This window comes from Peromyscus eremicus, chromosome 7 (genome assembly GCF_949786415.1).
Source record: "Peromyscus eremicus chromosome 7, PerEre_H2_v1, whole genome shotgun sequence".
Taxonomy (NCBI): domain Eukaryota; kingdom Metazoa; phylum Chordata; class Mammalia; order Rodentia; family Cricetidae; genus Peromyscus; species Peromyscus eremicus.
In genome coordinates this window covers 85,907,773-85,935,281 of record NC_081422.1, presented here as the reverse complement: position 1 = coordinate 85,935,281, position 27,509 = coordinate 85,907,773, and the positions used below count along the sequence as shown (strand labels likewise).

General features: G+C 41.2%; 1 protein-coding gene across 1 annotated transcript in view; it reads right to left on the bottom strand.

Moving 5' to 3' along the window:
* Positions 1 to 12,759: 12,759 nt before the first annotated feature.
* Zic4 (Zic family member 4) overlaps positions 12,760 to 27,509 on the bottom strand; it is a 41,719-nt gene continuing 26,969 nt past the window's right edge. Inside the window, exons 6-7 of the mRNA XM_059269073.1 lie at positions 21,887 to 22,002; positions 12,760 to 12,936 (exon numbers count right to left, since the gene is read on the bottom strand). Of these exons, the coding sequence (XP_059125056.1) occupies positions 12,760 to 12,936; positions 21,887 to 22,002 (293 nt within the window). The remainder of the gene's footprint in view (positions 12,937 to 21,886; positions 22,003 to 27,509) is intronic.

The window sequence follows — 27,509 nt, the reverse complement described above, 5'->3', positions numbered from 1 at the left end:
TTTGAAGGTAAGTTCAACAGTGCTGGGAGAGGCAGCTTTCCCTTACAAAGAGTTTACTCTCAGCATTGTGTGCCTACCCCACTGACAAATACTGAATGGAGACAAAGACCTAAATCTGATCCTAGACCAGCCATAGTTACTAGAGGTCGATTTATGTCCATAAACTTCCATTCCTTCACCTGTTAGACACAGAATCTGATGAGAGTAGCATTTAGCTCTCCACCAAAGACAAGTCTCCACTACTTGATATCTTCCAAAGTACTCCACTACTTCCAAAGCCATCTCAGTGTTGACTTACTTCTAGATCCTTATTTACACTTAGTGTGTTTTTTGTTTGTTTTTGTTTGTTTGTTTGTTTTGCTTGCTGGTTTGTGGTAGATATTGTTTGGTTTTGAACTGGGGCTGTGCTGAGTAGCTTAAGCTGGCCTTGCACACATGATCTTGCTGCCTAAGCCTCCTAAGTGCAGGAATTATAGGCTAATGTCTTTAATTCTTACATTTTCTCCATTATGTCCCTAAATGTGGATGGTGCCTTCAAAATCCCCATAAATTCAGGACCAGCAGAATGACTTAGTAGGCAGAAACAATTGCTGCATGACTGATAATGTAGATTTGGCCTTGGGGATTTGCATAGTAGGAGAGCACAGACCCTCACACATTGTTCTCTGGCTTCCATGCATGCTTGTACCATGGCCATGGAACATGCACTCCAATACAGGAACACATGAGTGTGTGTGGGGGAGTACTTTTAGCTTATGTGGATGGGTTGTTTGTATATATATGAATCACCTTAGTACCTGGTGTCAGTGAAGGCCAGAAGAAGGCATCATATCCCCTGGAACTGGAATTACAGACAATTATGAACCATGTGAGTGCTGGGGATTGAGCCCAGGTTCTCAGGAACGGCAGCCAGTACTATTAATCCCAGAACCATCCTTCCAGTCCCTGTAATATTTTTGCTGTTTTTTTTTCTTATTTGTGTTTGTTTGTTTTGAAACAGGCTCTCATTGTGTAGCCCCAGTTGGTCTGGAACCCACTATGTAGATCATCCTTGCCTCTAACTCAATGACATCCACCTTCCTCTCCTTTCTGAGTGCTAGGAATAAAGGTGTGCATCATGAAGACCTGCTAATAAAAGTAATATTTTTAAAGCCCACTAATTTTTTCAGGCAATATTAAATTTACAAAATTTCTCTAAACAGATACCTCAATATACTAAAATGAATAAAATAAAAAATGGACTTTATTGGACAATGGTGTCACATGCCTTTAATCCCAACACTCTGGAGGCAGAAGCAGGTGGATCTCTGGGTTCAAGGCCAGTCTGGTCTATAGAGCTAGTTCCAGGACAGCCAGAGCTACCCACAGAAAAACCCTGTCTGGAAAAAAAAAACAAAAACAAATAAAAAATGTTGGGCTTTGCCAATCGCTCAGTAGATAAAGGTACACTCTGCCAAGCTTGACAAGCTAAGTTCAGTCTCCAGGACCCACATGATAGAAAGAGAGAACCAACTCCATAAAATTGTCCTCTGACCTCTGCAAACACCATGGCCTATGTGCTCCCATCCACACACAAATAAATAAATGTAATTTGAAATTTTTTAAATAATGTACATAGTCTTTTTATGGCTATAAATAGCATTGTTTTAGTTATAGAACTTATCACAACAATTTTACACATAAACTCAGTGTTTTGTTTTGTTTTGTTTTTAACCTCTTGACATTTTAGAAATTTGAGAAGATAATTGTTCTGTTAGATCCAAGGAGACTGAGTATTCTGTCAAGGCTACAAAGAAGATGCTTGGCACTCAGCTTTATCCTGACTCAGATGGTGGTGAACTCTCCACCAAAGGAGCAAATAGGCAGCTGATGAAAGACTTTCTACTCCCAAGAGTCTGGCTGTGCTTGGCTAGCAATAGAGCATTCCAGAGCAGCTTGGCACGTGTTCTTGAGTGTCAGCGCCACTTCCAAAATATAATGTTCCCAGTGTGAGGTAGACACTGCTTATCCAATATAAATAAACTGCTCTTGGAAGTTTCTACTTTTATTTCACAACTGTATACAAAAAGTATGATATTTCAGACATTCACTGAACTTATCAGAGTAAGAAAATTGTTAGGATGGTTCTATAAGGAAAGAGGTCATCTGGAATAAACATTGCCCACCTATACCAAAGAATTCACACATAAAAATATTCCCTGGGAGCTGCCCCCATAGAAAATGTTTCATGTTTTTAAATAAATATCACCATGGTAACATGTGACTTCATAAGTATTTAAGTCAAGCACTTTCAGAGAAGTTCAGCTAGTAAGAGTCAAGGAGTAAGAGGTGCAGCTCAGAGGTGGAGTAGTGCTGAGCATGTCCATGGCCCTGGGATCAATTGACACAACTCCACAAAAAGTAGAATAAAGCTGGAAATTATAAAAAAAAAAAATCTGGCCGGGCGGTGGTGGTGGCGGCGGCGGCGGCGGCGGCGGCGGCGGCGGCGGCGGCGGCGGCGCACGCCTTTAATCCCAGCACTCGGGAGGCAGAGCCAGGCGGATCTCTGTGAGTTCGAGGCCAGCCTGGGCTACCAAGTGAGTTCCAGGAAAGGCGCAAAGCTACACAGAGAAACCCTGTCTCAAAAACAAAACAAAAAAAAAAAAAAAAAATATGGAATTCAAACTGTGATTAGAGAGGTGATGTATTGTAGAAACTCTAAATGTTAGAAAAATTTATTTTAAAACAAGAAAATTTTATTATTTTGGGTAAATAACACATTTTTAAAGATCATCTCATTCTAGTTAGTTATGTTTACTCTTGTATAAATGAAAAACATTACGCGCATTTTAATCTCTGAATGTCTGTATATGGAGGATTTTATTTAAATACACATGTCCTTTGGCCATACCACCCTGAATTTGCCTGATCTTGTCTTAAATGTACATATAAAATTAATACTATAAAAATATGTTGACCAATTGAATGATTGATTTAATTTAATTTATATTTATACTTCATAAGGTAAGATAATTCTCTACCTTATTTTATTAAGGTCATACACTCATATTTCTAATATATAATTTATTGATATTTAAAATAACAGATTACAAGAGAGAAATTTTTCCTTTGGGAAAGAAATTGTAATTAACTAACTCCCATCTTCATCCACAGCATACCAACTCACCAAAGCCTGCCCAAAGTGTTTTCTCAGTCCACTAATTAAACAATTTTGTGCACTTTTTATAATCTAACCAAACATGAGGAAAACCTATGAATAATTAGCAAATTTTATTTTCCCCAGTGTTCCCATTCAAATGGCTGTACTATGACTTGACTTGAATTCATCAGATAGTAAAGATATCTGAGCCTAAAGAAAAAGCATAGTGAACCATTACAATTTAAAGGTTTTTTTAAAGTAGAGAGAAATCTTTCTCATTTGTAACTGCTAGGAAGTAACGACTAATAATCAAAAATTACTTCACTTGAGAATACATATAATAATAGCTAGGGGAAAGAGCCAAGAATCTATCACCAGGCATCAGACTTGTATGAAATTTCAGGAGCTTTAGAAATTACTGTGTTCGTGGAAATTGACTATAACAACTAACACTAAAATAAAAATAAGTTTAGCCAGAAAACCATGCAATGAATGTATTTTAAAAAACAGTTGCAAATTAGTCTCAAACTAAAAGATAATTGTAGGGATAACTGGAGGCAATTGGAGAAAATACTCAAAATCGACCACGCCAGGAATTAGGACCTTCATCTGAGATAAGTACATCCTAATTGTGATGGGATGACTAAAATGTAGGAGTGAAAAATTTCCAGGCTTATAAAAATCTTGAGAGATTCTCTTTAAAATTTTGGAGGCATTTGAATTAAGCAGAAAAACATATACACAAGAGTTGGTGGAAGACTGATAAGCAATTGAAGCAAATGTTTTCTTTATAGAGTTAAAATAAGCAGCTCCCTTCAGTCTTAATAAAAGCCTACATGTTTATTAAATATGAAATTAGAATTATTTTTTCACTCTAATTCCTACTAATACACATATTATAAGGCCTTGGAACCACCTTGCTGATTTTATAAGTCCCTGTCAGGAGTACCTAAAGCTGTCTGTCATCAACCCAGTAAAATTTTATAAATTAACACTTTCCTTTTTATTGTTTTTGTTTTGAGACAAGGTCTCACTATGTAGCTCTGGCTGTCTTGGAACTCACTACGTAGAACAGGCTGGGCTCAGACTCACAGAGACCCACCTGTCTCTGCTTCCCAAATGCTGGGATTAAAGGCCTGTGCCACCACCACTCAGCAAATAAACACTTTCTGAAGTCACAGTCTCAGCTGACCCTTATGTATGGCTCTCATCTGTAATTCAACATAGTAGGTCTACTTTGACTCTCCCTCCCCTCTAATCTGTTTGCATGTTGTTTTATTTATTGCATATCATTGAAGACATAATTCTTTTGTCTGTGTGTAAGTATATATGTACAAGTCATTCTTTGAATGCATGTGGATAGGACAACTGTAGAGTATGCTTAGTTGTGGAATTCATAACCCATTACTCAAGACATTTTGATTTAGCTGTTTTCATTGAAACATTTGTATGCTGATGAATGTTTCCTGAAGAAAGAACACACAGGGGCTGGAGAAATGTCTCAGAGGTTAAAGGATGTGTTGCTCTTACAGAGGTTCTATTCCCAGCACCCACACTGTGACTCACAATCATCTGTAACTCCAGTTCCAAGGGATCCAATGCCCTCTTCTGACTTGAATGCATGTTTCTCCAGAAGGCTGATGTACATTTATTTACGGAGCTCAAGGCAACCAGTGTTTGGAAAGGCATGCACATGGTACATATACATGTGTTTGAAACAGGCTTGCACATGGTACATATGCATATGCATGCAGGCAAAACACTCATACATAAAAAATAAAAAATGAATTTATTATATACACATACACATGTGTATTTAAATGTATATTTAAATAACACAATTCATGACTTGCTTCTTGAGAGCTCATTTTAGAAGCTTTACCCCCAACAGCCCTTCAACACCATTTCTACCCCTGCTTTACATAAACACTGGTTGCCTTGAGCTCCATAAATAAATGTACATCAACCCTCTGGAGAAACATTTGTGTCCACCTTTAGCTAGTATCCTGTGGAGTTTTTAAAGCTGGAGGGGATCAGCTAATTGACTGCCGAGACATCTGTATTTTAATATTTGTTTTTTATTTAATTTGTTTTTTAATTAGCATATAAAGGAGTGACTTTCATTATGACATTTTCATACATACTTTGCATTGGTTGGTTCTTCTCCCCGACTCCTCTCCCCACCTCCCTAAAGCCCCCACACATACTTTGCACCCTATGTCTTATCTTTTAAAGCTGATATTTCTAAAAGTCTACAAGGTGTGTTGATTTTCTGTCCTAACATTAAATTCATCCAGCCTTCAACTCCTGTAAATTACAAATACCATGCAATTTTTTTCCAAAATTATTTTCATAGAGTTAATATATTATGAGTTTTGTCAATACAAGAAAATATTTTAGAGACTTCATGAGACAAGAGTATGTTGTTCATTTTTTTTAACAGAAATGTCATATGAATTCTTGAGTTTTTATAGTAATTATTTATGTTCTGAGAATGTGGTGTGAAAACATGACAGGGGATCCTGAAAATACAATGTCAGCCCTAGTCAAACTCAAGTAAATGGAAATGAATACGTTAGTTTGGAATGAAACTCCCTTCGAGCAGAACAACATGAACTATCATTGCTGGGCAATCTGTATTTACCTCAACAAGCACTCAGAAGAGGACTGTCTGTGATTAAGTCCTAGATTTCTGCTACTTAGGAAATTTCATCTGAAATACATTTCTCCATATTATCATTTACTACTTTTATCTAATTCTGCATCTAGAAATCATGAGGATTTTCATGGGGTTTTTTTTCCCCCCCTTTGGTTCTCAAATTTTGAGAACCTGTTTGATGAAACTGATCAAAAGAATCACTATTCAAACACAGAGATGGGATTCCAGGACATTGTGTCTCTTCAAGACCTCCCTAAGGGTCACCCCCACCCCCAGAGGCTTTGCCAAACCATTCCCTGGATATCTTCTTGAGTTCTTCTCTGATGTGCAGACTTTCAAGATACCACAACTACAAATTTTGGCAAAGGAAGTCAGCTTGGGATCCCGGGAGGAAAATGGAAAAAAAAAATCCCTATGTGTCCCTCTTTTCCCTTACCCAGCCCTTTTTTAAAAATCTTACCGCCGGGTGGAAAAGTAGGTTAATTGGGCAGGAGTCTCTGACTCTGCCCCCGACGGTGGCGGCAGTTTTCAGGTGTCTGAGGGCTGCGCAGCCTTCAGAGCGCACCGCGATGAAAAGCCAGGGAGAGCGGTAGGCTGCGCACAATGCCACAATTATTTGTCCAAAGTTCCATCCTCCGCGGAGATCTTTGCATAATTCAAGAGTAATTAGGTCAACGGTGTTCCCTTTAAAGGCGTGACTTTGAGTGGGGAGGTGATTATTTACATTGGAGATTCGCTTGGCGAGGAGCTCCAGGATGAACTTAAAAATGATTACAGGCAGAATTTGCGGTCTGCAGGAGGAATTCAAAAAAAGTTGCTTTCCAACTTGCTTCTCCCTTGGGGCTCAAAGACTGTTGGCTGGCAGGGGCGAGGTAGGGGGAGCCCGGGACGCGAACAAGCAAAGAATCGACCTTGGGCTGTACTCCCACGCTTAAGAGTTCAGGTACTGGATCTAACTGAGATTTATTTCCCCTTTTCAACTGTCATTTTTACCTCTGCCAGCAACAAGGTCTGAGCTGCACTTTTTGCTCAGCTCTCCTTATTCTGAGTGTTAGATGCCCACAAATTTGGAACTTGTTTCTAAAAGAGTCTGCAGGCAAGGGATAAATTCCCTTTCCTGTCACTGAAGCTAACTAAAAACAGAAGAAACTAAGATTGAAGCAAAGGCACACACTAGGCATAATGGTCAGCATGAGCATTTTGTTTTCCTGTTTTTATGACTTTCTTATTTATATGCAGATAGTAGAAATAGTACAGCATGCTCATGGACACACAGCAGAAAAGCACTACCAAAATGAAAGTGTTTGGTTTTGTTCCAGCCACTCAAAAACAGAGCTCAGAAGATTTTATTCTTCATTGCCCAATGCTGTAAACATTCCAAATACAAGTGCATATACATATATAATTATAAACAACACACTAGTGTCCCATTTATTATATATCAGCTAGCAGATAACACACATCTAAGTTAATGTGTATTGCATATGTGCACAGAAATTCTTTTATGTAACATATAACACCTAATAAAGACACATAAACCATTACATGTCCTCCTGTAGTGGACGAAAATACACCATTGTACACTGTGTATTAGTGCTATGTATTAGCTGATGCACATTATATGATATAAATGTATCTACAATATGTGCATATGATATTACACTTAAGGGCTTATATTAGGTGATGGACATTACATGTCAGAGTCTGTTGGAAGCAACATTCCATGTCTTTTCACTTGCCAAGAAGTCTTGACTGATGACATGCGGGACCCTGTGCATGTTTCTTCTCCAAAATCTCACCTATACCTATTGCTTCTGAGGTTAGAAAGTTCTTATTCAAACCACAGAAGCCACACCAGCACTGAGCCAACAGATAGAACTCCTATCTCAGAGAAAGACCAAGACAATCAGGTCACAGGAAAGCTCAGAAGTCTAACTTCTGCAGCTCCAGTGGAAGGCTGAGTGATCTCAAACAGGAGGAAGTCCTAAATCGGCTGAAGTGGATCATTTCATATTGAAGCTCCTTGATAAGGTGGGATGAGGTTATGGAGGACCTGCTGGGGGTGGTGGTGGTGGGGCTGAATACCAAACTCTCCCTTTAACCTCCCGTGACCTCCACAAAGCACAGCACACACACACACACACACACACACACACACACACACACACACTCACACACACACACACACACACACACCACAAAGAGAGAGAGAGAGAGAGAGAGAGAGAGAGAGAGAGAGAGAGAGAGAGAATGAAAACATTTCTACCCTTCTTGGAGACTCTGAAAAGCAATTCATGAGAACAAATATTGTTTTCCTGTTTGATTTCCATTGTCTTCTAAACTCCAGCCATTTCTAGCACTGTTCTCAGCTATAACAAGTTGGCCTTGCTAATATGCCCAAACCTATGAAACTTGACTGAGAAAAGGGATTTAGAGGATGCTGCCTGCCCCAAAAATAAATCCTTAATTTTGAACAGCTTTTTAGGAAAAAAGTTAGGCTGGGTAGAAATTGGTTCCACACTAAGAAAATCCAATGGTTGGCCTACACAGCCTCCCCACATCGGACAGCTCCCCTGCACACAGCCTTTAACCCCTAGAAAGCTGCCCCCCACAGCTGATCTTCCTGGGGGTAGAGGAATGTTTTCTTTAAAGAGTATAGGCACCTCCCCCACATGCCTTGCTGGACGGTAATTTGCGAGTTTTTGCGCTGCATTAAGAGCATATCCTAATGTCTATAGAAACTTGGTGTGAAGGATTTGATGAATGTGTCTAATTGGTTTAGCTCACCACCTATTCACGAGAAGAAAAGGTCCATCATTAGACTTAATTAAGTTTTTTTTTTTAAGTCACTGCCTTTAACGATCATAGAAACCGCAAAGTTCAACACCAGCATCTGCGTCATTTTAATTACCCTGCTTATTTGTTGAGGATGTGACAAAGTTACCCAATATTTCCCCACAGTCTTTCCAACTCAGGGGAGAGCCGCTAGCTCTGTAGGCTGGCTTCCAACCCAAAGGAAAAAAAAGTTGAAACTGTGATGTCTGCTCAGTTTCCAGACCCCATTCTCTGCCAGGAGAGCACCCAGCACCCACTGTCTAAAGAATTTAAATGATTACTGGAGGAGAAATGTGTCTCGTCAAACTAAGAATATAAAAACTTGACAATAAATGTGCTAGAAAGGGCTGTGGGGATAGGCGACTCTTAATCTGCCCCTCCCCCAATACTTGCCATGAGGCTCCCCCTGGCTCGCCCTGGCTAACAAGATAAATGTGCCTGCCAAGCTTGTTCCCTAGTTGTTCAAAACCTAAGGATCCTGGGTTCATTTGAGAGTTTATTTTTTATCCCTACAGTTTTCCTTTTTTGCCTAAAATAGAAAGATTGACTTCCTGGTCAGTAGTTGGCTTCTGATATCCCTCTACCCCCGAGTTCTTTCCAGCAAACTGCACCCAAGCAGGAAGGGAATCAAAAGGACTGTCAGAATGTACAAACCCTAGCCATCCTTTCTGTTAATTGCCTTGAAATTTTGACAATTTATCTCAGTTGGGTTGGAAATCTTAAAGCTATCTTTAAGATTTATGTATGCCATAAATTTTCACCTTTTGCTGTTCAAAACGTTAGCCTTCCTACTTTTCTCTTACTTACCCAAAATGACAGACAGATAGATAGATAGATAGATAGATAGATAGATAGATAGATAGATAAAACCTAAAAGCAATCTAACTTCTAGAGCAAGGATGGAGAAATGATCCGAGGGCTGGGGTCCTTGGTGCCCTTGAATCTGAATCAAAAGCTCTAACTCTTGCAGGTTCTTTTTACTTCCTCAGCAGCAACACTCTGGTGGTGTTTTCAATTTGAGGTATGATTATTATCTCCATCTTACTATGAACTCATTAAATGAAACAGAGAGAAGCCATCAAAGTTAAATGGATGGTATTATCCCCTAATGTCTAGCAGAGAAGTGATCAAAAGGGTTTTTTTCTTGAAATAGATAATGAGGAGATTCATGACAAACGCCAAGAAAACATCCAGTGAATTGCTTCCCAAAACAAGGAAAAGTAGGGACATTTGGCAGGTACCATTAGATACAGCCCAGTGTGGGCACAACTATGCTTTTAAGTGGTTTAGTTTGGCTGTTTGCGGGCCAGGAATGCTCTGTGGGGCTAAATGAAGAAATAAATGGAGATAGCAACTTGTGAATCTTTCCCCAAAGTGTGTCCCAAGAACCTCACTGGAGTCAAAGCCAGAGTCTGAAGAACTTGGTTGTTTGAGGATGTATCTGAAGTCTGTAAGGGATACCACTTAGGCTGCATCACCAGCCATCCACTTTCTCCATCTCACCTCACTTTGAAAATGTCTAGCAGCAAGCAGGCATAAAGAATCAGCCTGGACTACCAAGTGAGTTCCAGGAAAGGCGCAAAGCTACACAGAGAAACCCTGTCTCGAAAAACCAAAAAAAAAGTTATCATTTCATCCATTATGCCCAGCTGAGTGATACAGGCTGAAGTTACTGGGTCGTTTTTGAGAAAATCCTAGTCTGACAAAATTATGCTAACTGCTGCCCCCTTTCCACCCTCTCCTGTCTGCCTTCAGAATCTCCATTTTCATAATGGTGACCTGGAAGAAAGATGGCTGAATCCAGAAATCCAAATGTTGCTGGTCTCCCAACCCTCGTTTTATAGGGAGGGTTTGGGTTTTCTTTTTGGCCCCTCACCCTTTCCGGATTCTGGATGGTTTTTGCATCTGCAATTCCTGGAAAGCGGTATCTGGAGGGCTCCATTGATAAAAAGAAGACATAAAGAGGAAATGGGGGGGGGCCGCCTTGGGGCCAGCCATGAGCGCAACACACGTGGATATGCATTTGTACACAGTCTACAGCACCGGTGCAATGGAGTCTCTGTGTCCATCTCTGGCCGGACAATACACTGCCAGACAGCTGCAGCCAGTACAAAGACCCCCTTAGCCGTCACACTTTTACTTAGTAAACATCGACCCTGGGGCCGATACAGGTCGATAAAGATGCTGATTGGCCCTGGGAAACTGTATTTCTCCGGCTGGTTCTTGTGGAGGCGGCGGGGGAAGGGAGGGTGCAAGCAAATTCGTTGACTTTCCAAATATACATCATTTGCGGACTTTGGGGAACCAAAAGAGAGTACCACAGCAAACAAGGCCTGTGGCCTCTGGAGTGCTGGCCCTCCACACACATGTCCCGAAACAATCTCTCCCCAGAAGAGGAAAGACAAAGTTTTGCAAACTTTCTGTTTTAATTCCCTAATACAAGCCAAGTTTGGGAAGACCCCTGCAGCAGGCTCTCAAGCTGCGAGGCAATCTTTCTCAGAGCAGCACTCCCTGCAACAGCCAGCAAAGAAAATGCTTGGGGCTGGCGGTGAATGAGTTTGCACACAGGCGAAGACAGCCCAGCCTAGCTGAGACTGCCCCCTTCTTCCTTGTTTACTGATGCGTGACAGTCTAGGTCCTTGACGTTTCGATTTTACTTAAAAAGCATAAAAATCCTTTGACCATCACAGCTCCAAAGATGAATAAAACGTTTTTAAATAGTTAAAGTACTTTAGGAGCTGGAGATAGAGAGATTGGCATACTCCTGGTCAAGGCCCCAGATTCAAACACAGCACCAGAAACCAAATCAATCAATTAATTAATAGTAAAACAACCATAGAAGTGGAAATAGATTAGTCTCTTTTCCTAGAATTCCTAAAAAAAATTAATTTTCCTTGTTTCTTATATGTAAATAAAGATTTGTCTGATAAGCACTACTGATTTAACTAGATTTCCTTCCTACCGCTGGGACCATCTTGGAAAAGCTGCCAGGACCTACATTTTCTTTCTTTTTTTTTTTTTTTTAATTTTTATTTTGCAATACAATTCAGTTCTACATATCAGCCACAGATTCCCTTGTTCTCCCCCCTCCTCCCCTCACCTCCCCCCAGCCCACCCCCCATTCCAATCTCCTCCAGGGCAAAGCCTTCCCCACAGACTGAGATCAACCTGGTGGACTCAGTCCAGGTAGGCAGGACCTACATTTTCAAAGGTTACTTCCGGGGCTGACCCAAATTCCCAGGAGCCACTGTGCAATGTGGCCTCATTCTAATGTGCACATCCTACCCCTACCCTAGAACTAGCCCAAGGAGCTTCTGATACTGTCCCCAGCTTAGTCTGCGGAAGCCAAAAGCCAGTGCAGTCCTTTGTTCCTTCTCTGGCTTCAGCAGATGTTATTTTTCCGAAGTGCCCCTATAGGCTTGAGGTTAGGATTGTGACTTCCCAGGAGGGCTAGGCTGATACCTCCACTGAGGATGCTGAAGAAGATGGTTGGCAATGTGGATGGAGCAGAAAAAGCTGAGCTACTGGTTTCTCCATCTCCCTTTATCCCTTCATGACATCTTTCAAAATGACAATCTAGTTCAGCTATGAGGAGGTTAGCACCTCCCTTGAAATGAAAACAGAAATTTAAATGGAAAGGGGGGGGAGTACTTTGTAGTCTACATGTCGCCCATCTTTAATTCAGAGATGCATCTATAACTCCAGGGAGTTCTGCCTTTGATCTCTTTCATTTTTTTTTTAACACCAAATCTGTTATAGACTAAAATTCCTAGGTTTTCCATAGAAACATCTCCATTACTTCAGGATATTGATGTTTTCTTCTTCCTGGGGGTTATGATATGGTAAATCAGATTCATAAAGGGACAATGCCAGCATTCATAGGCCTGGGTGGGGTTTCCCTCAGCCTTTGCCTGCCCTCCTTCTCACATTCTCTCCTCCCTCTCATTCATTTAAATGCATTCTCTCTCTCCCTCCCTTTCCTCCCCCGCTCCCTCCCCTCCTCCTTTTTTCCTCTCCTCCCCTCCTCCTTTACGCCTCCCCTTCCTCCTTCCCTTTTTTCCCTGCTTCATTTTCTCCCCGTTGTTCAACCAAAATAAGGTTGTGATTCTGGTCTCTTCAAGCCCTTTCAAGTGCCTTCAACTTTGGCGGCGGCAGCAGCAGGTTGCGTTGCTATGGAAACTGTACTGTATGGCTGCGGCTGCTGCTGCCCCAGCCCCAGCTCAAATCCCCCAAACAATGCCCCGCCAAGTGCAGGTTTCTCGCCCTTTTCCATGCACTGTTCCCTTCTAATAGGGCTAGTGGCCTCAAATAGGCAACATGTCTTGCCATGACAGCAATCCCTACACCTCCTCTTAATCCCCCTCCCTCTCCCTCGCTTTTCCTTCCTCCTTCCACATCTTTGATCTATTAAAAATCTAAAGAACAAAGTCACAGGGGAAGGTTGGGTTATGTTGTGACTGCCATTGTACAAAATGGTGCTCTTCAAACAGAACATGGTGGAACCAAGGTCTAACAACTTTGATCCAGGACTGGTTAAGGCTACAGGTCAATCCTGACAGCTCTATACAACAAAACCCAAAAAATATAACCACATGACATTTGGAAGCCATCCCCCGCCTGTCCCAAATCACCTGTATCTAGGAGCTTCTAGGAACCAAAGGTACCATCCACTTAACCTGGGGACATCCAGGATTCTGATGAGGTTCCCAGTTGAGGAGACATGCAGACTCAGAGCTAGAGTGTCTACATAATATTAAAACATCTTACAGATTACGGCATGAACTGGACCCCACTCATACCTACACAAATTTCAACTTCCTTCACAGTTCATGGCATGCAATAAGTGCTCAATAATAATGGTACTGTTATTGCTGCTGCCTACCAAACTCTTCCAGGGTTCAGGAGAGGAGAGAGGCATTAGATACAACAAAGCAAATAATTAAGAATTAAGCTTTTACTTTAACTGTGATGAAAAAGTGTGGGGGGAAGGACACCAAAGGAAACAAACATGAGACCAGTTTTCTTTTCCAGTGTGAGAATGTCATTCATAGTATCACTATAACAGGTGCTATTCGACACAGTATATTGCTACTGACACCATTTCTGAGTTAAAACAAACCTGGGCTTTTTCTAAGAACAATACCTATTATATAATAGTCAATACTGAAATACTGGGGCTAAAAAGATAGTTCTACACTGAGTGCTCTTCCAGAGGACCCAAGTTCAATTTTCAGCACCCAGAAAGCAGCTCACAACTATCTATAATTGCGGACCCAGGGAATCTGATGCCCTCTTCTGGCCTCGGTGGGCACCAGGCACACACACACACACACACACACACACACACACACACACATACACACACACACACACAGAGTGCATAGACATACAGTCAGGCAGAACTAGCAAAAATATTTATTTTATATTTAATTATTAACTTTATATAGTATTAATTTATTAGGATATTAATTGATTAATATACAATTGATGAATAATATTATATATATTTAATAAACTAAAATTCAGAGAAATTCCTTAGATAGTATATTCAGTGTGTGTGTGTGTGTGTGTGTGTGAGAGAGAGAGAGAGAGAGAGAGAGAGAGAGAGAGAGAGAGAGAGAGAATATGGTTGTACTTGTGTGTGTTTTGGAGAGTTTGATATTTAGTTTTGTGTTTAAAAACCCTCAGGCCCTATGGCATTACCTTTTCTAGACTGAATAGTTGTTACCATGGTTACTTCCTGTTCCCTTTCCATCTGCCTATGAGGAGGACCCAATAAAACTTCTTCAGTTCTTCCTGCACTAGAAGGTGAGCTAAAAGCTTACAGCAATTTAACCTTCTGCCAAGTGTTTAGAGAATGGTTTTCTCAATTTATATAGGGCTCTAAAGCAAATATATAAAGAAAAAGAGGCAAAGAAAAATGTGGGTTTTCTTAAATAATGTATCTATAGTACATTAAAAAAATGAGAGAACATATAAGAAGTCATGCTACTAGACAACAAATCTCCTATTTTATAATTATGTTTACCTAGCATTGTGCATTTCTTCTCATTTTAAATCCGCTTACCTGGGCTGATAATAGTCACACATATTTCCAGGTTGATTTTGTCAACCATTTTCAATTACGTTTTCTCTAGTTTTAGTAACCAAGGTAGAAATCTCTAGCTAGTCTTTGTAGATTAGGATCAATGGAACAGAGTGCTGAAAAGTTAGTAGGAGCTTGCAAGACTCTTTCTATTTTCACAGATCCCTAGGAACAGTTCCACACCCTAGTCCTTTCCTTCTCTCCTCATACCACAAATAAGCATGCTATCCTAATATACATGGGGAAAAACTCAGTTGCATCAATATGCTTCTCATACAATTCTGTTATTAAAATAACAGCTCTAACACGTGCAAAACCCTGGAGTCTGTCCCTAGTACTACATAGCTACTTCATCTTGATTTGAAAAAGTATGTTTAACTATCATCTTGCCAACTGTCTATTTTCCAGCATGTTTTGCTAGCTGCCTTTTAGAGCTTATAAAGTTTAGATGCTGAGATGTTTTAGGACCATCAGCATACCACTTTCTTGACAAGTAGCAGTATAGATTTTATACTATGAAATGCAGCCAGTTATCTAAAATTTAAAATATTTCAAGTTTTTCTTTCTTACTTTATGGTCTTCCCTTTTCACTATTTTCTTTTAAAATTTTTGAATAAGAAGAGAGACATGGTGGTGCAGGCTTGTAATTCCAATATGCAGGAAGTCACACCAGAAGAACTGTGAGTTGAAGGCCAGCCTGGGCTATCTAGCATGACCCTATTTTAATTTTTTTCAAACAGAAAAATTTAACAAATGTCATCTTAATATGGAAAAAGGGAAAGATTATCAAAATAATGAATGCTCAATTTTGAATCCAAATGGATTAAATTTCTTTTAAATAGACTGTCTATTTTTCTCCTTTACTTGAAACAGAGATGAATACAAATCTGTGTGCCTTCTTCTTTTCTAGAGTGATCAGTGGAAATAATTGTACTTGGAAGTGTTTTATCTGTATGTTGGGTTAAAAATTAATTAACCCAATGACTATTGTGGCAGTCACTTGTCTCATAGAACATGCCCTAATCTTGAAGATGAATTTGTCATTTTCATTTTGATATAGTAAACATTCACCCAGATGAATACATACATCCAAAATGTTTTCTTGTTTCAGAACGTTTACAGTCAGATCTGATCAATCCAGTGTCACTCTCCTCTTAAACTTCCAGGTTCTTTGGGTCTCCCTGAGTCTTTTAAGTGTACAATTAAGATCCCTTCATCCTGCTAGGATCTTTGATTGCTTCAAAATGTGTTTCCAGAATGGGAGTTATAGTTATTACTCAGAAATTTATTAAACATACAAGTTCAATTCTGTACAGGAGAGTCCCTTTCACCTATGAGTCTCACCTACAGATGTCTGGAGAAAAATTTAAAACAAGAGGCAAGGTGAAATTCTGCAAAGCTGAAGGTCAAAGTACAGGCTTCCCATTGGCTCCTAACCTAGCCCAGGACAGTGTGGACAGTCTGTGACCACGAGAAAAGGAGAGCTAGCAAAGGGAAATCTCGAATTGGGGAGAAGGAAATGCTGATCCATTTGCCGGAAAAGAAGCTGTGAGGAAGAAAGCATCAGAGGCAAGATGCCAGATTCTAAGTTCTTCTAAACAGATGGATAGAGTGGCTTAAATACCACCTGCAAAAAGGTGATCAAGAGTGGGAGGAGAAGGTGGGAGTGGAGTTGTTTGAGAGGGATTTGGGAACTCTGAACACAAAGGAGTAAGAACTGAAGGAAAAGGGATACTAGGACATCTGTAAGAGGTGGGAAGGTGTGGAGGGAGTGATATGGGGTGGGTATCTGTGGAGTTGAAACTTGAGGGTGTGGTGATGAAAAGATGAGTGGGCAACGTATGAGAGGAGTGGGGGAAGTGAGAAAAATGGCGTCGACCTGAGAGATTGCAGGGTTCTGGTGAGGAGTTGAAAGTAGGAGAGGAGATGAAAGTTTGTGACAGCGAGAGAGTATGGAGCGTGGGTGGGGTTTGAGCCGCTACAAGGACAAGGGGAAGAGGACAGTGGAATAGAGGACAGTGAGAAACAAATGAAATAGGTATACGGCCTTCACGAGCTGTGCAGTCAGAAGCCTAGCAAATTGATTAGGGTGCTGTGCCCTGTACCAGCCTACCTTTAGATAAATCAAAGAATAAGCCCAGCCCGGCTGTGTTTTTGGTGCCTGACAAACTCACTCTCCTTGCATAGATGGACGTTCGCTAGTGACAGATTAGCCCAAGCACTAGCGACATTCCCCCTGTTGGCAAACTAAGGGACTCCAGAGCTGTCGGGGTGTCAAAGAACTATCTAACCTGAGGAGGAAACTGGCCCTGCACTTCCTCCAACGCCTGCCTTGCTCCTTCCCCCTCTTAACTCTGAATTCACTACTTCTATACCAAATAGTCTTAAAGCAGGGTCCCTGGATATCTCCGAGCCTAGATTTTTTTTTTAATAAGACTGCGGTTTTTGGATCAATTTCTACATACTCAGATCTCTAATCTTCAGTGCGCTCTGAAATTCATCCCTAGCCGGCATCATGGTCCCAGGCTCCAAAGTTTCTGCGAGGAATAATTAGGAGCAGACAGAGAATACAACAGATACTGGAAATTAATACACAGTAGATTTGATCAGAGTCTATGAATCAAAACGGAACTGTAAAGAACTCTTGTTCTTCGTGGAAAAAGCGTATACCAGTCACCTACCAGAAACCGTCTGTACACTTATGCACGAATAAATCACCTGGGAGCGTCGCATCTGGGCAATTCCAACTCAGGTGCAGCAATTGACAGTTAAATTCACATGCCCTCAAAACATCTCAGATTACAGGGGAGTCATTATTTTATAACTTTACTATTTTTTTAAATGTGCATATAGAAAAGCATCACACTGAAATTAACCAGACTCAAAGTCTGTACATCTCAATGAACTTCCACGCAGTTAGAATAGCCATTCTGAAGCTGTGTTATTAAACAAAAGTGTGGGGTTATTAGAATAATCAAAGCCACATCTATCAAAATTAAGGGGGATGCTCCTTTGGGGAAATTCAATGGAGAGATTTAGGGTGCTCCCTCCAGTCCTTCCCAGCCCTGAGCCTAACTTGACTTCCTCGATTTAATTTCACTGTACAGTAAAATATATAGCAAAATGCCACAAGTCATGGCAAGTAGAGATCATTTTATAATAAAGTCAGCAAGGAAATCATTCATCCAGAAGTCAGTGTATGCTATGTAATTATATAACATATACGGCAGTTTATTTCCAGGAAATACAAACACTGCAACTTTAAGGAACACTAATTTGATATGCAGATAAATTCTGGCAGAGAATCTGAAATCTCATAAGAATAAATTAACTGTCTTAACTTTTCGAATATAAACTTAATACTTTTTTTTACTTTGGGAGGAATAAAGGTACTATAATCAATTACTTTTTGAAATATTTTCCATTTTTCTTTCCCAAAATGGTCACTATTCATTTGAATAACAGTTCTCTAAATCATATTGTCTACATTCATATCAATAAAGTATATGTTTCTTTGAACACTTATGAATAAAACCACCCATAGATTTCACATGTTAATACTTAATTTATTTTTTGCTTTGGTCAGAAAAATGCACTGTGCACTAGACCTAGCAGCCTGTCAGCATAGAGTTGACCATCTCTCATATTCAATTTGAGTCACCATAATTGAATAACTAAATGAATGAATGGATTAAGTATTTGAATTATTGATGGCAAGGATAAGTGTGACATGTTTTATATAGTACAAAGATATTTTTATAAATTGATACATTATATTAGCATATTTCTACCCTAAACTAAACAAATCAGAAATTTTTATTCCTAAATTAATTTTATAGCAATTAAACATAAACTTTCTAATTCATCATCTCAGATTATGGATTTTAGTTCCAATTCACCACAAAAACAAAGGCTGGAAACATACTGTTATTTACTTTCTCCATATCACTGTAGACTACCTGGAGCCTTAACATGTACAATTTAGAAGATGTTGAAAGGTGTGTGTGTATGTGTGTGTGTGTGTGTGTATGTGTGTGTGTGTGAGAGAGAGAGAGAGAGAGAGAGAGAGAGAGAGAGAGAGAGAGAGAGAGATAGGAGGGAAGAAGGGAGAGACAGAGACAGAGAGACAGAGAGGGTGAGAGAGACTTGCTAATAATTTTACTTTAAATTAAAATAATTTTAAGAAATAGTTAAGTGCCAGTGGGTGTGGAGGTGCATGCCTTTGATCCCAGCGCCCAGGAGGCAGAGGCAGGCAGATCTCTTTGAGTGCAAGACAAACCTGCTCTACATAGTGTCAACCAATGGATACATAATAAGACTCTGTCTCAAAAGAACCAGAAGAAAAGAAAAGAAGGAAGGAAGAAAAGAAAAAGAAACAGTTAACTTGGTTATACAGGTAATCAAATGAGCAGTTTAACTCTTAAGAACTCAAAATACTAAGTATATTTGGTTAGTTGCATTTCTAAATCTAAATCAAAATATACAGGTTACCATTCATCTTCATTTCCGGAAAACTTAATGAACTATTTTGAAGAGGATCACACCTGTCATATGGCTAATTAGATAACAAGAATAAAGTAAAAGAATATTCAGATTTGTTAATTAAGATGTATTCTGATCCCTGAGTGGGGGAAATTCTTAAGAGAGATTACTGAGAAATGGAGGTGGTCTCCTTAATTTTCTTCTGTATCAATTACATGCACTTTTCTTTTAAGTCCCCTGGTACTCTCTGGAACATACGAGTTTTTAAACAAGTGACCATTTGCATTCCAGGGTGGTTGTCTTGAACATTCCCGCTGCTTTTGTGTGCACCTACGTTAGACCTAGAATGTGGCATACCTTAAATTCTCTTTTTCTCTGAACCATCATAGCCCAATAGAAAGGAGAATTCTACCGGTACCAATAAAAAAGAATGGGCAAGGGGTGGCTGGCTAGCCGCCACACCTCCTCCACCTGAAGACCATTAAAGCAAACTTAAATGATCTTGGGAGGATTTCAAGAAACCAAAGTGGCTATTGGATGCATTCCCAGGATGCAAGCCCCTTCGTTCATAGGGTTAGTGACACCTCCTGAAGAAATAGGAACCTGCCTTGTCTTTTCTGAGTTTGTTCTCCTCGGTCAGTTTTATCTGCCTCAGGACCTGATCCCTACAAATTGTAGTGTTGTGCATAACACAGGAACTTGGAATTTGCTGATCCAAGTTAGAAACAAAGGCTCAGGAAAGTTTGTTAATTGTTTATTTGTTACATATTTATTTAGTTATGTCTAAATGCAAGAAAAGGCAACTCTGCCCCTCAATCATTTTAGTGTGAGGTTTAGAAGGAGATCTAAGCTATTTTTAGGTATTCACAAGGTATTTTCTCTTTCAGCTACACTATTTGGTGTTTATAGCAGAAAGTGTTCAGACCCATGAGCCTTAGGACCCAGAAAACTTGCCAAGTCCCAAAGGATTTGGGGAGCTTAAAGAGCCTTTTCACTGGTTGGGCTCAGTAAGAATTCCCAGTTAGTATCCCAACCTCCAAATACGGCTGTGCTAAGCAAGGGTCCCTCCCAGTGTCGTCCGCTGTTTCTTTCTCCTCTTCACCACTCCCCCTATCTTTGTGGAAAAGTCACTTAGGTTGGCGTTTCTCTACCCATGTGACCAAACTGTTCACTCTTCAAATACAAACTTTCCTGCATTGCCAGTTTTATTTCTGGTTCATACCGACCATTTTGGCGAGAAAAAAAGAGGCCAGAGAGATGTGCATCTCAGACGTGTATAGTCTATTTACCCAGCAACTAGCAATCATCCGACATTAATTTATAGGTTTATCACAAATACCTAAGGTATTTACAAGCCGGCGCTGGGTCGTGTGTGGCGGGGAACATCTATCTGGTGAATAGGCGGTGTCACACGGTAGCATGCTCCCTTGTCAGGCCTGATTGTGTTTTAGGCAAACATTTGCGCACACATAAAGGCAAAGGTCAAGGACTGTTCGGCCCCAGTGTGCGCCAATTCACCCAGCGAACCAATGCGCAGAAGTTACATTTTATGCGCCGATCCCGCCAGACTGAGGCGCAGGAGTCCCTGTAGCTACTAAACAAAATCGCCTCTGATCATTTCCCTCGTCAATTTCTCTCTGCCTGCCTATTCAACTTCTTGGGGAATACGATTGGCAAAGACTTGTTTGCCAACCTCTGGATCAACTCTGCCCAACCTCTGGCGCAGCATTTGTTTGTCCCACGTTTCTGAGTAAGGGAAACTGATGTTAAACAGAATGCAGCCTGCAGTAAACCTTTGCAGAGAGCTTAAAATGAAAGTCCTCTCAGAACTGGAAACTGAATACACTTTCAGTGTACACACAGCTGACCAACAGTTGGATTCAGATCTCAGAACAGACTCTCAGAGCTGTGCATCGAGGGACAGAAGAGCAGATGACTGCGGATTGGTAAAGCAGGTCCGTGGAAGCGAGCGTGCAGCGCACTGGGAGCTGCCTTCTGAGTCTCTTTAGGGCCACTCTGAAAGCAAAAGTCGTCGCTTTTCTGTAAAACATGCTTTCTATTCTAGCAAGTATGAGCCACCTCTCACGGATCACTCCTAGTTGTTCTCCCCAGCCCCTACAAATAGGATATAAATGATTTCGAGTGGATGTCAACTTGAGCAACTAGAAGGAGAAATAGTTTCAGTGTTAAACAAACGCGAGCCCGGGCTCCAACCCACAGGGTTTTGCATCAATAATCATCTGGCGAGAGCCAATGGCTGTTTTTCCAAATAGTCCATTTAAGGGAAGGAGACTTCTCCCCTGATAAACCAGAGTCGCAGCTGTGCGTGCTCGCGAGCAAATAGTTTACACGTGCAAAATTCATTCCTATGAGTCAGGCAAGCCACAGGCTCAGCTGTGGAGCAGCGCTTGCCTGGGGCTAGAGAGCCCACAACTTGTTGCCTCTGTAGCCTCTCCAAACACTGGACATTCGGGGCTTTGCGGGCCTCTTGGGACTTGTTGACAGGGCTAAAGAAAAAAAGGAAAGGATCACCCACAAAATCCGGGCAAAGTCGCAGCAGACAGTTGCCTCTGAAGGAAGGACCTCTTAATTGCTCTCTAATCTCTACAAACAACAAGGAAACTGCCCACGTGCGATGCCACTGCATCTTAAAGCCAAAAGGAAAACGGAAAGAAAGATGACTTACCCAGACCTGCCACAACGCTACATTTTGAGCGTCCTTAAAACACTTTGAATCTTCCTTTCGGGCTGCAGATTTTTCTTTGCTTTTGCCAAAACCAGCTATCAAAACCAAACTAGCTGCTGTTAAAAGAAAGGAGGGAAGAAAAAGGACATAAAAAGGAACAAATAAAAACTAAAAGAAAATAAAAGCGGTTTCTATTAATTATGTGTTTCTACTCTACTTTGTTTCAAATCTTTCTCTCCTTAGCAAATTTCTCCGAACGCCACCTGTGAAGCTTCTGGAGCTTAAAGTTTGTGTGGTTTGTGCAAGCAAATGTGCTAGTGTGTGTGGGAGAGTGCGGGTGTGAAAGTTAACTGCTTTAAAAAAGAAATCGTTGCCTGTCCAAGGCCAAGCAATAAAAATGTGGCCCCCATCTTTGGGTGTGGAGATTTTTTTTACATGCGCCTCTCATTTCATTTAACTTTTTTTTCCCCCAGAGCTGAGAAAAGCTGCTAGCTTACTTTCAGCGGACTTCGCTCGTTATTCATCTGTTGAGTCGCCTCAGAGGCACAAAAGCAGATCCAAGGCGTTATGAAAAATGGCCTGAGCTCGGAGAATGTCACAGTGGTCGGCGTATTATTTTAGCCTTCTTAAAAAAAAAAAAAAAAAAAACTCAGGGAAAGTTTGCTTTTGATGAATTCAATAAAAGCAAAGCTGCAACGGAAGAGATTTTCAGCTAAAATTATACAGCATGGGGCAAAGCTTAGAGCAGCCAGATGGCCAAAAGTAGAGGGGTCCCTCTCGGTTTCAAAACCCAGATCTCGAATTCCCTGGGCTGAGCCTCTTAGTTTATTTAATCCCATGTGTATCTTAAAAAAAAAAAAAAAAAAAAAATCCCCTCACTCTTTTTCCCCACTTCATTTTTTGTTCCTCTCCAGACTCCCCCATGGCATATGTACTAGTGAGACCCCTGCCTTGGAATTTGTAGAAGTCATTTTTCAATTCCTCCCTTGATAATGGAGTTAAACTTTTGAGTGGCCATCCTGGGGCAATGCTAACTCCAGAGGCAATAGATGGTTCACTGAAGGTCATAGTTAGGGTCTAGGTGTAAATTCCTCCAACATCTGACATGGAAAGGAAGCTGAGGCTTTTAAGTTCAATGAACAATATGTTCATCACAAACACCTCTTCCCCCAGCATGGAAATGATTCACCTTTCTGTATTACCCTGGGGAAACTCTCATCATGCAGCTTCAGATTCACAGCTATTTTGTGCGTACGTTTATTCATTTACACACACACACACACCCTACAACTTTCTTAAGAGTGAGAGTTATAGATTAGAGAAGCTGCAATAGCTACCCTGACTTTGAAATGGAGGTTGTAAAATTAATGGGCATCTTAATTATAAAATTAACATGCATCATGGTCTAGCCAAACCCCCCCTCCTCCAAAAAAAAGTGAGGCATAGAATGGTGGTTCAGTGAGGTGGAAGAGTTAGAAGTTTGCTTTGGACTTGAAACAGAAGACAAGACATAGTCCTGGGACATTTCTTCTAGAGGAGGAAAGCCAAGCACCATCCCACCCTCAGCTCCCAGTCGAAGTTTAACAGTTTAGCTTCCACCTCCAGGGAGACTTCCAGGAAGGCACCCTAGCCTTCCTGACTGAATAATTCAAGACAAAAATATCAAGGGACAAGCAGAGAGAGGGCAATATTCAGCCTGGGCCTGAGTCCAGAGAATCGCCATTCCCTCTGTCTAGGCCAGATTCAAAGAAGGAACTGAGAGAGCCACGGAGAAAAGGAGGGAGGTCACTGGGGAAGCTTTGCTTTCCAGAGCCTAGGAGGTGAAATGGAGGTGGTCACTGAGCCTCAGAGGGCTTTCCTCAGAGAAAGAACACCGGGCAGCCACGTGCTGGGCACTGCCCTGCTGCCGGGTGCTGCTCCGCCCCTGCCTCACTAAGTGACCCCTAGCCTAGACTCACTACTCACCCCCTCCATTTCCTCAGCTGTAACTGCATAAAAAAATGTGATCTGTATAAAATGGATGTGTGTGTGATTTGTTGTAAATACAAATGTGTGAGAAAAGTGAATGTAGGGAGCACACTCTTAAGTACTTTGTTGTGTATTGGGAGTATTGATGTTATTTTGTTATGAATGTTGATAAGCTTTACTGCAATTGAGCCGCGGAAACCCAGGAAGTTGCTTTCTCCCCGGCTCTGCAGCTCCCATTGTGCAGATTCAAACTACAGTAGCCCAAGAGAGGTTTCTAACATCTCCCATACCCACAAACTGGGAGGCTCTTTCCCTTGACAGGACCCGCTCACTCCCCCTTTCCGTTCCTGGTACTAACAGCAGAAGACTTGAGTTACCCATATTTTTGGTCCCTAATCGTTGACCAGATACTGAAAGAGGTCCCCAAAGCTGACTTTGGAGAAGACCTTTTGAAAAGACTGAGTGATAACTTTTCAAATTTTGGGGAATAAACAGCCTCTGACTGTAACCCAGTGAGGAAAGAGGTCGCTGTGGGAAGTGAACTCCAGGTTTACATCCGACACCACCCCCATCCCCTGACCAAGTATTGTTTGTTTTACAGTAGTCCTGGGGATGAAACCCAGTTCTCTGCTAGTGCTAAGCAAGCGCTCTACCACTAAGCTGCCCCCCCCCCAGCCCCGCAGCTCAAGGTTTTTTGTTTTTTTTTCCAGAGGATGCTGGGAGAAAACCTTTTCTCTGAGATAAACTGTCATCAGTATGTTGGGTCCTGGAATGGTAATCGAGACCTCCAGCTGTTGTCCTCTGTAAGAAGTTCGAAAGCCCTGACACCTCAGAATTGCTAAATCCAGAGCCTTAGCGCCGTGGGACAATGAAACCGGGCTGAAAGACCCTAAGAGGTGATCCGAAGACATCATCCCTTAGCGCTACAGGCATTCTCAGAGGTGCAGTACTGCTAAGTCACTGAGCTACTTACTACCTGCCCGGATTTAAGAAGTTTCGGGTCTTTACCGGGTCTGAGAAGGACTAGGTTTGGTTAATTTTTTTCATTCCTGGGCCCACACAAAGACTCCAAGGCAGCTTGGTCCTCAGACTCCAAACCGTGCTTGGTGGAAGGGGAATTGATCCCCTGGTATCGCAAAGGAAGCAGAACAAAGAGTCTAACCCCAGCTCATGCTAGCTTTAGCAACTGCCTAGGCGCTAGAGTCAAGTGATGCTGGGTTTAGTTGCAGGCGGGCTCTCTCCCGGGACATCACTTCCTGGCCCTGCTGCCAAGGCTCTGGAGCCTTCCAGAAACAGCTTCTCCAGACGCTATCGCCTGGAATATTTCAACATCACAGAATGGAATGGGACAGAGAAGACACCCCAGACAGAATTTCCTGTCTTGGCCATCTGTAGTTAAAGAAAATATACAGGTAGCTATGACATTATTTGTAGTTTAAATTCAGAAAACCCAACTATCCCTGCTGGTAACGTGTGTTGGAGTGGGATGGAACTGATTTGAATCTCTGTCCCAACCAATCTTTGACCTATTGGGCTGGAGATTTCTCAAGATTGTAACGACTGGGTTCTGCACTGTACAGCCTTAAAGAAACTAAAACAGGCTCTTCACACTTAGCAACAGCACCAGTTCCAGGAGTAGTGTTCTAAGCAGTTTATTTGCCTCAACTTTTGCAGCACCCCATTTTACAGCTCTGCTGGCCCCCAATAATTTATGCAGGACAAATCTTTGCACCCATTCCCAACCAGCTGCTTCTCTCTTAATTCTCATTTGCCGCTAGCTTTCTGTCTTAGGGAGTATCAATCACAAAGAACTTGGGTGTTAGGGGGTGAAGCTCCCACCTAAGGTGGGCCCCTGGCATTAATTGTCCCAATAAACTGAGATATAGTGTGCATAATGCAATGGTGCAATATGGCATAGTCCACGTGTATGACTTAATTAAGCCATTTGCAGCTTGATGCTGCAAGTCAACGGGTGTGCAAGTGGATTAACAATTGCTGGCTCCCTTATCCTCAGGATGGCGCATAATTACTTTACTAGCGGTACATATCAATTTTTGATGATTGCAGAAGCCATGCTTGCTTCACCAAGAAGTTTCTTAATAACTCTCCATTGTGTATTTTTAAAAGTAGTGCTTGGAAATATTTTAAAGTCATTCCCAACATTTTCATAGATTCTCATTGACACTTTTAATGGACCATTGTGTTCCTCGTGCATTACTTTAAAAAGGGAGCAAGGCAAAATTTCAACCCCCTGTTTGATGAGGAAATTGGCAAGATCCCCACCCCTTCTCGTCATTCACCTGGCCAGTGCTATGTTCAAAGCAAGGCTCACATAAAATGAAGAATGTGTCCCTTATAAAGAAAGTCTTATGGGTTGGGGAACAGCCACTTTGAAAATGCACTTTCTGCCCCCTCACTTTCTACATATACCTACATATTTTGTTCCCTTTAAGTATAACTGAGCATCCTGCAGCTCTGCATCACTTCCCCATCTATACCAACATCAGCAATGTCCTGAATGATGCACACTTCTCATGGACCAGTCTAAAGGAAAGCAGGGCGTCTGGTGGCCCAGTGGGGGTTGTGTGTGCTAACATGGGTTGATGAAATTTGAAAGAAGACTAATAAAATTATGCAACCTGATGGCATTGACACTCCTACTTCCTAGACTCCTTGTCCTTTGTTTAGAGTCAGATGGCTTTAAAGCCCCAACTCTCCTCCACTCTGGCTGGGATGGGTGGCAATGATATGCATTTGTTCCCTGTGATTTACTACTTGAATCTTAAGTCAAAGCTGATCGTTTGACCTCTCCGGATTGAACTAAATTCATCATCTATAATTTTATTAAAAAGCTGAATGACCATCAATCATAATGAGAGCATGGTGAGCCAACATTTTTTCAGAGAAACATGTCAACTTCATTGACATATGATACTTCTATGGTCTTTTTCCTGCCCTGTGCTAAGCAGACATATACCTGGCACTTCCTCTGAGGATGCCAGGTCAGTGAATTACCACTGGTTAGTATCATTTTTGAAGAGGGATTTTCAGTGTATCTAGATCATGAGCAGAGTGAGATGGTCCCCTTGCTTTAAGCACAGTTCTAAGTGATGCCCCAGCCTTTTAGATTCAAGAAATGTTGTGACTATAATAACAAATTGTATCTCCACCTGTCTAAAGTAAATTTTACAAAATCCCAGAAAGTGAAATTGGATTGGGCCTCCTCTCATTCTGTGGTAGTGTCCTGTAGGTCACTTGAAGTCACTGCTCTTTGGAGGCTCCTCAGAGCCTTTTGCAGTAGTGAAAGGAGAGTAAGTCATGCCTCATTAGGACATTTAGGGCAGGTAAATTTTTCTAGTAGTCTTTGAAATTGAATTTGACCTTAATTCTTTAAAATTAAGGCTGAAGAGTTCCTGTTTTGAAGGGTCCCTTATCAGAGTAGATTTGTTCTCCTACCTGAAGCAGGTGATGTTTCTGCAAAGACATCTGAATGACAGCGGGAGTGAAGGACAAATCTAATAAAGCCTAATAAAGCATGAGCACTGAAATGTCATTAAACTTAGAAAGATGAGACTCAAAATCACCAAAAAGGTAAATGTCTTCATTAGTCTGATCTCTGAAGACTGTCGAACATTTCATTAATTTATAATTTATG